General features: G+C 35.4%; 1 protein-coding gene and 1 long non-coding RNA gene across 2 annotated transcripts in view; one reads left to right on the forward strand and one right to left on the reverse strand.

The window, feature by feature from the left end:
* The window catches only part of SERINC1 (serine incorporator 1), a 27,873-nt gene extending 20,729 nt beyond the window's left edge, over positions 1-7,144 (forward strand). Inside the window, exons 8-10 of the mRNA XM_069076944.1 lie at positions 630-774; positions 881-1,111; positions 5,631-7,144. Coding sequence (XP_068933045.1) covers positions 630-774; positions 881-1,111; positions 5,631-5,766 — 512 coding nt within the window. The 3' untranslated portion in view covers positions 5,767-7,144. The remainder of the gene's footprint in view (positions 1-629; positions 775-880; positions 1,112-5,630) is intronic.
* Positions 1-7,245, reverse strand: part of LOC138152882 (uncharacterized) — a 20,039-nt gene extending 12,794 nt beyond the window's left edge. Inside the window, exon 1 of the long non-coding RNA XR_011166215.1 lies at positions 7,027-7,245. This is a non-coding gene — a long non-coding RNA (uncharacterized lncRNA). The remainder of the gene's footprint in view (positions 1-7,026) is intronic.
* Positions 7,246-9,294: the final 2,049 nt, after the last annotated feature.

Below are 9,294 nucleotides of genomic sequence, written 5' to 3' on the forward strand. Positions count from 1 at the left end.
CCACACACACAAAATTTACAGCCTGAGAGTTGGGCTGATCATGTAGTGAGGAAAGGCTAGCTGGTAGAAAGCTTTGCTGATCACAGACGCTGAAGACCAAGGGCCCTAGCACATTGGGTATACTTTGTAGAGTACATGAATAAAAACTTCACAGGATAAAAAAGGCATAGATAGGTTGAGAATTATACAGATTTGTTACAGGCAAGTATTTAGTAAACAAATCAGCACTAATTATCCTCATAGTGAAGGGTAAAAAATTAGGAATCAAAACATCTTGAGATGTAGTTCTGATCTACCACTAACTTACTGTGTGATCTTTGGTTAGTCACTTTTGCTCAGTTTCCTTCCTTTGATTTTCCTTTAAAAATCAAAATCATGGCAACTTCACACATTATGGGATTTTAAAAGATAATAGATAAAAATGTTTTGAAAAATTTAGTGCTGTGTTAACTAACATAATGTTGGTGCATCTTTTGTTTAATAATAGGTGAAGCATAATTTACCTTCTAGTTATAGGTACAGTATCTTTGAAGTTCTGAATTAATAAATTTTTGTAATGGGTAAAATGTAGATTTTTTGGAAAATCATTTTTGAGTTTTTTTCTAATTTGATGTTTACTGATTTCACAGACAGACAGTGCAATCCAAGTTTATTGAGCATAATTGGCTATAATATTACAACAAGTACTCCAAGGCAAGGGGACTCTGTCCAGTGGTGGGATGCTCAAGGAATTGTGGGACTTATGCTCTTTTTGTGTTGTGTGCTTTATTCAAGGTAAGCATCATTCATAAAATATTTTGTTGAAAAGCATTACAGCTTATTGTTAAATCATACTTTTCTAAACTCATGGCTTTCTCTCCTTTTCTACCTGCTTCCATAGCATCCGGTCATCCAACAACAGTCAGGTTAATAAACTGACTTTGACCAGTGATGAATCAACACTGATAGAAGATGGTGTGGCCAGACACGATGGATCACTTGATGATGGTGATGATGTTCACCGAGCAATAGACAATGAAAGAGATGGTGTTACTTACAGTTACTCCTTCTTTCATTTCATGCTTTTCTTGGCTTCGCTTTATATCATGATGACTCTGACCAACTGGTACAGGTATTTAATGAAATTTTTAATATTTTGGATTTTAAAGGAATCCAGGATTTGTAAATTCTGGAAGCATTTGGCATAAGTTAAGATGATGGCACTAATTCATGAAGATAATATTAGTACTGTTTTAGAAGCTCTTTGAATCAGCGCAAAAGTGAATACTGAAGTATTATTATTATAATTATTATTACTGTGGCCTTTTAGGAAAATGCAGTTTATTTTCTCCTTTGGTGTGGGTCATCACTTAAGGTATCAAACTATTTACACATCTTAAAACCCAAAAAAGGGGCAGCTTTATAGGATAAAGATATTCCTTAATAATTTTGGATCCTGTAGAAATGCAATTTTTTGATTGACAGAAAAGGATATATATGTATTCAGATTTTTGAGCTCTACTTGGTATATCAAATGCTGTAGGGTTTTTTTGCCTTTTTTTTTTTTGGAGGGGGGAGGGCAAGGGAATTGTAGTTAAGTGACTTGCCTGAGGTCACACAGCTAGTAAGTGTTATGTGTCTCAGGCCAGACTTGAACTCAGGTCCTCCTGACTCCAAGGCCAGTGCTGTATTCACTGTGCCATCTAGCCGCCCTGTTGTATGGTTTTTTTTTTTTTAGTTACTTAAACACACATTGTCGACCCCATCCCCCTCTTTGATCAATGACAGCAACAATTTTTTTTAATGAAAAGAAAATTCATTCCTAAAATGGCCTTGCCCAAAAATGTTTTGTGTCATTGCAGTTTGAGTTCACTAGCTTTGGCAGAAGATGAGTGGTATATTTCGTCTTCTGGATTCATGGTTTGTTATTTCGTTGCTCAAAGGGATTGCTTTCAGAATTGTTTTTCTCTAATGTTGTGGCCATTTATAAATTACTCTCCTATGGTAGATTTTACTTTGATCTATCTTAATTCATAGAGGTCTCATCCATTTTCTTTGAAACTGTCCATTTCATCATTTCTTTGGGCACAGTAATATTCCATTAAATTAATATAATTTGTTTACCCTGATAAAGCAAAGCTCCTTAGTTTCTAAATTTTGGCTACAATGAAAAGAGCTGCTAAGAATATTTTTGAAGATGCGGGTTTTCCTCTTTCCTTGGTTTCTTTGAGGTAGAGTCTTAGTAGTGATAATAGGTAGGTATGCAACACATAGTTTGGTAACTTTCTAGTCATAGTTGCAGATTGCTTTCCAAGGGGCTAGAACAGTTTCTAGCTCTCCTAGTAGTGTACTAGTTAGGATCCCTGTTTTCCCACAACCCCTCCAATTAGTCTTTTTTTTTTTTTTTACCTTTGCCAGTCATCTGTGACAGAACAAAAACCATCTCTTTTCTCTCTTTTTTAAAATCTTTCTCTTGACTCATGGATATTGATTCTTAGAAGACTTTTATCTTTTAATTAAGCAAATGTGTACCTTTTTGTGCTTTTTCTTGGCTTCTGCATTTTCATTTTTTTGAACATATGCTCAGTTCTGCGTTTTTTAAAAATTAGGAATTATTGAAAATCTTCTGTTCCTTCAAAGGTCAGTTTTTTTCCCCTCTAAGATTGTATTTAGTTTTTCTTGATAGGCTGTCCTTGGTTGAATGCATATTATCTTTTTGCCTTTTGAAATATGTTCCAAGCTTTCCTACTTCATTATAGTAGTAGCTGTCACATTTTGCATGATCCTAACTGTGTACCTTTGGTCTTTGAACTCTTTTTGACATCTTACATTTTTTTTCTTTTAGGAGGTGACTGATGAATTCTATCTTTACTTTGCCCTCTAGTTCCAAGAATTCTGGGCAGTTTTCATTTATAATTGGTGGTGACAATTTTCAGATCATCAAATAATTTTTACATTATTTTACATGACTTGTTTTCTAGATCATTTTAAAAAATTTTTCTTAGATTCCCCCCCCCCCCAGTCTTTTGATTAATATTGTGGTTTCATTTGTTTTCTGTCTGGTCCATTTTAATTTTCAAGGCATTTAGTTTATTAGGTGAGATTTTTTACCATTTAATTCTTAGGTGTCAGCTCCTATTGCCATTATATCCTCTTAGGCTTTTCCATTTTTTTTTTTTTTCTCAGAAACTTTCCCTGGAGTAGGGTCATTATCTTGTGGGTTTACCCACAGGTATCTTTTAAACTATAACATATTTCTTTAGGAGTATTCCTTGGTTTGCTTATAAGTGTCAGCAACTAGTTTGGGGGGCTTGTACTTAGGTAAAGCTTTGCAGCTAAATGGCTTGGGCAGGACCTGTCTGGTCCTGAGTATCATGCCAAGATTAGGCCTCTCCTTTAGTGGACTCTAGGCCATTAAAATACTGAGCTCTGGGCCTGGATGCTTCCTAGTGTTCCTGGTTTTCAGAAGGGTATACTATGCTTTCTTGCACCATGGTCTTCAGGGGATAGGTACCCCAGGTTGGTCTTTGCCTAAGGCTTTTTTCTTGCCACTGGGTTTGGGCTATTGTAGTTAGCTAACTCCTCCCAAAGTCTTATTTACCTCTGTATCTCCATAGTATTCCATTGGTCTTTTGCAATTTCTCAAACTGATTGGAGGACTCTACAATTGATTCTTATTCATTCTTTCTAAACTGGTATATTTCTGAGCTCTGATGGTGTGCTTGTGGGAGATCTGGGCTCTGTTATGTCCTAGAATACCACCATCTATCTATATTATGTTTATATTTTTCTTTTTTTCTTATTTCTGTAGTCTTAAATATATTTGGAGGTATTGGGGATCCAGTTTTGTCCTCAGACATTTCAATCAGTTCCTCAAACATTCTATTTTTTGTCATCACTCATTGTTAAATGCAGAAATTTTTTTCTGGGCTCCAAGTTTTTCATTGTTTTAAGTCTCATTTTAAAATATTAAATCTTTAATAATTCATCTTTAGTATCCTTAAAAGTTTCCATGACTGGTTTGTATTTCAGATCCTAATCATTATTATCTATGCTGTTTCTGAATGAAGCTAAAGTGGTTAAAAAAAAAAGGTTCTTCATTGCTTCATTCCACTGGATGCATATTGTACTTGATGGTTATTTATTAGAGACATTAGGAATATATATAGTGCTTTATCTGTGCTATTTTTAAATGAAGCAAAGGCAGTAAAGAAAGGTTCTTCATTGCTTCTTTCCACTGGGAACACATTGAAATTGATGGTTATTTATTACAGTGCTTTAAGGTTTTTGATCCTCATAGCAATCATGTAAGGTAGGTACTATTATTAATAGCATTTTACAAATGAGGAAATTGATTTTGAGTGAATACCCAGGGTCACACTGTCAGGCAGAACTTGAACTCAAGTTAGCGTTCTGTAGTTTTCTTTAAGCTTTGTTCCAGACTTTTCACAAGCCTAGCTGCATGATGATATATAGATTAAAACCCATTGCAGATTACATTTTTTGCTAAATTCTGTGAAAGGGAGAAAAGTTTAGCCTTGCCAGGTATTTGAAGAACTGTCAAGACTAGAACTGGAGTATAACATACTACTTAATTCAGAGGCAAGAACAATAGTTGAAAATGTTTGAAATATGGCCATGACATGCTGAAAAGTAGGTCTCCTAAAAAGGGCCTCATAGTTTTAAAGGTTATCATAAAACTTAAAAATTCAGGGCTTTTTTACTCCATAAATGAGAAGATACTTCATACTACATAAAATCAACAGCAAAGACATTCTATAAATGACTGCTTACTGTGGGAAGAGAGACAGAATTTTATTAAATAGACTAGTGTGGCACAGGACATTTAGGGTGGTAGACAGTAGTAGTTGTATAACTGTAGTAGCTAGGAACTTGTTTTACTTTGTCGTTTATAAATCACATTGCGTTATCAAGCAATATTATATTCAGAAGAAGACTAGAATTACCGAGAAGAGGGAGGGGAGGATGGGGCAAGACAGGTTCAAATTATGGCTCTGACATTTAACTACCTCTGTGACCATGAGCAAGTCACTTAACCTTACTGGACCTCAGTTTCCTTATCTGCAAAATGAGACAGCCTGACGTTCCAGGCCCCTTCAGCTCTAACTTTTTGAACAGTGTATGATATTTAAGAATGTAGGGAAATGTATGGTTTGCTTTAAGAAAAATGTACACCACAAATATTTTAAAAGTTTTGATTTTAACATTTGTTTTCTGAAAAACATATATATGTATATATACATATATATGTAGAGAGAGAGAAAGAACAATATTTTTTAAGGATGCTTTTAAATGAGAGTGCTTCTTTGGAATATGGCCTATTCCAAATAAAGTGCTATACCTCACTTTATTTAGCAGAAATATTTTGGGAAAGGTACTTACTGAATTTTTGGTAAATCTTAGTTGAAATGCTCATTTAACTGTTCAACAAATACTCTTATAAAGCAGAAACAAATCTTTTATAATGTGAATAATAACCATTCAACCGTTCAATAAGAGATTTCTTCTTGTGGATTTTTTTTTAAATAAAAAAAAGGTAATTGTACATATCAGTTCTGAAACTCAGCTTTAAGGATTAGCTATTAATACATAATTTTTTTTCTTTTTCTTCCCACCCCCAAATATTTTAGTTATGAGCCTTCTCATGAGATGACCAGCAAATGGACTTCAGTCTGGGTGAAAATCTCTTCAAGCTGGATTGGCATCGTGCTGTATGTTTGGACACTAGTGGCTCCACTCGTCCTCACAAATCGTGATTTTGACTGAACTGGAATTCTGGCATAAAAGTTCTTTTGCTTCTTGCTTATTTGAAACTGACAGTATTCCAGACTTTGATGTAAATATGTGTGTGTGTTAACAAGGTAGCCTACCTGGTATTAGTCTGCATGACATAGATTGTGTCACTTTCTATTTTACTTGGTATTTCCTTGCCAAGCTCACTGATTTATATTGGACTTAATAGCAGTGAAATATAGTCAGTATTGTGTGAGATGGTAGGAAAAGTAGATGTATAGGGAATATGGGGGGAAAGTCAAATAGAGTGAAAGCAAAAATGCTTGTTAGAAATTTACAGTTTAAAAGCATGGTGGAATTGAAGAAGTTATTTTATCTACTATATAAGCAAGTTAGGACTGCCTTCTAATAATACCTGATAATTTGCTTCAAAAACACACACCCTAACAATACACCCTAATAAGAAATTTGCTACTCTGGAATTCTTTAAAATATGTTACATAGACATTTTCTGGTAACTGTTATCTACTCAGTTTTTCCATGATTCCAAGAAATGTTACTTATCACCCACAGAAAATGTTTTGGGTTACACAGTATGGAAAATTCAATCAGTAGTGCTTGAATAATAAATTTAAAATTTCCCAAGGTTGAAAGATTTTTATAGGCAGGTACTGTTTTACTACTTTTGTTAGTTACCCCTCTGTAGTGTCTAACATAGTGGAATAGTGAGCATTCAGTAACTGATACCTCCTCCCCTCCAGCCTGAGAATAGCCAATTTTTTAAAAGAAAAATTATGTGTTACATGTAAGTGGAACTTTGAGTAACTTTTTTTGAAAAGATGAATTGTGGCTTATATAGGAAGGATTTTGGAAGTCAGCTAAGGGAAAAAAATAAGGTAGATTTTTGATCCAGAGAAGAAATTTTAGAGCTGGGATGTCTGAAACCTTAGAGATGTGAGGCGACTTGTCCACGTCTCCTGAGCTAAGTGCATTTGCCATTGTACCAAAGGGGCACCAAAAATTCTACAAAAATATATTGTTCATAGTATGTGTTGTACCTTATCTATTTTGGGTTACTCCATGTAATTCTTGTGGCTGGTGCCTAGCATGTCTACAGTTAATGGCAAAATTATTTTGATTCAGTGCTAAAGAATGAACCCTGGCTTAAAGTTTATTGTGCAGTTTTAAAGGTTATCATTAAATGCTTTTGTATTTGCTGCTATGTAATTGAAATACATGGACTTTATTTAAATATGTTTGTTCCATCCCAAATTGAGCACTCTGATTATGAACCTAGAAACATACTTAAGCATTTGTTTTTGTATGATGTCACTACTGCTCTTTATCTGCGTAACTTTAAATGGTTATGAATGCAGGTGGAGTATAATAAAGAAATTATTGTCATTCTCCAGCCTTGTATTTGGAGATTCTAAATCTTTCTTGTCATTAAATATTCACAAACTTCAGCATCTACAGATGGTACTTATTAATAAACATGAATTCACATAAGAGGTTTGGGGTTTGTAAAGTTTTGGTCAAAGAGCCTTATGCAACTTGAGAATATACAGTAATCATTTTTTTTCTCCTCCTACACAAAGTTAAAAAAGATACAGTGATAAATAGCTTTAAAATAGGTTATCATCGCAGTGAATAGAGCACTGGTCCTGGAGTCAGGAGGACCTGAGTTCAAATCCAGCCTCAGACACTTAACACTAGCCGTGTGACTTTGGGCAAGTCACTTAAACCTATTTGGGTTATCACATACTTTACCTATTTCACTATGCTGGAAAAAATTTGATGTCAAGTGTTAATAATATGGTTGCTATAAATTGTGGTTATTAAGTAGTTGTCCCAAGTCCATAGATCCTAATCTTAGTGGGGAGGAAGAATGGGCATTATGGATCCATAGTAAAAGAATTTGGGGCTTGGGGGATAGAGAAAGAATAATTAGAAATACATCGGGTTTGGGGGAAGGCTTAACAGTTGGCTGATAATGCCTATTAGTTCACCTTCCCTTGGACTAATTTTCTAGCTTAGAATCTACTCTTGAATTGGATTCTTGCTTTCATCTCAGTTCCTCAGAATGATGCTCTAGAGATATACTAGGGGACTTCAGTATGAAGGTCAGTGTACCCCTCAAAAATCCTAACTTCATAATCCCTCATTTTTATTACCATGTCCTCTTCCTCAGTTTCATTCAGTTACAAGCAGTGATGGCCACGCCTTTGATCTTAACATCACCCACAAAAGTTCCTCTGAAATCACTAGTGGATTGTAACCTTTTATATCATCTCCTATGCCTGATGCCCTCCTAAAACTTATTTTCCTCACCAAGATCTATATTCCTTAGCACTCTGGCAAATTATCACTATTGCTTTAGCTGAATCTCAAAACCTATTATAATCAATTTTTCAACTATATGCTACCCTTTCAAATCACCTTCCATGATACTACTTGCCAACCATTAGTCTCTTCTATTTATATGTGGCTGAAGGGGACTAGAGGAAATGCAACTGAATGAATTTCATTATAAATTGAGTACTCATATTAGCAGGCAATCCTTTTACTCCTTGATCATCTTTCCCATTCGAAACAGCAACTGCCCTAAACATTTCTAAGCCTCTCAAACCATCCCCACCCCACTTTAAGTCAGTTGATGACCCATAATTCACACTTGACTGAGAAAGACCATTTTCCATTGTATCTGACTATCTTGATATCTCTTCATTCTCATAATTAAAGGGGAACCTTTTTGCTATGGCCAGTCCTTTAGCATATTTTATTTAGCAAATTTCTCCCACAATCACTACCTTTCATTCATCTTAATTCAAATTTTTTCTACTAGTTTCCTGTCCTCATGCTATTTACCTATTTCTGTCCTTCCTTTTACACTCAGATGTCTATAAAAAAGCCGTTTACATCTGTTGTCTCTATTTCCTTTCTTTTAACTCCTCAATCCTTTACAATCTAGCTACTAGCCTCACCATTTATTTTTTGTTTTTTTGGAGGGGGGAAGGCAAGGTAATTGGGGTTAAGTGATTTGCTTAAGGTCACAGTTGTGTCAACTGTCTCTGGCATATTTGAACTCGGGTCCTCTTGACTAGGGCTAGTGGTGTATTCTCTGGGCCACCTAGCTACCCCATTGCCTCATCTTTTTTTTTTTTTTTTTCTTTTTGTTGGAGGGAAGGTAGGGCAATTGGAGTTAAGTGACTTGCCCAAGGTGACATGGCTAGTTTTTGTGTTAAGTGTCTGAGACCAACTTTGAACTCAGGACCTCCTGACTCCAGGGCCAGTGCTCTATCTACTGCGCCACCTAGCTGCCCGCTCACCTCATCTCTCTTAACCATTCTCTCCAGTTATCACTGAACTCTTAATTGCTGACCATTGCTATGACCTCATCCTTCTTGACTGACCTCTCTGCAACATGATGCTGTTGACCACCCTCTTCTGGATACTTTTAAAGAAACAGAAGGTGCTTAAAGAGCGATGTAAATGCTAGCTATTACCTACTTGGGTTCTACTTGTGTGACTGTTCCAGTTACCTATCCTGGTTTATCATCC

This window comes from Petaurus breviceps, unplaced genomic scaffold (assembly GCF_028583685.1).
Source record: "Petaurus breviceps papuanus isolate PSGF00001 unplaced genomic scaffold, PetGlider_PUasm1.0 90977, whole genome shotgun sequence".
Taxonomy (NCBI): domain Eukaryota; kingdom Metazoa; phylum Chordata; class Mammalia; order Diprotodontia; family Petauridae; genus Petaurus; species Petaurus breviceps.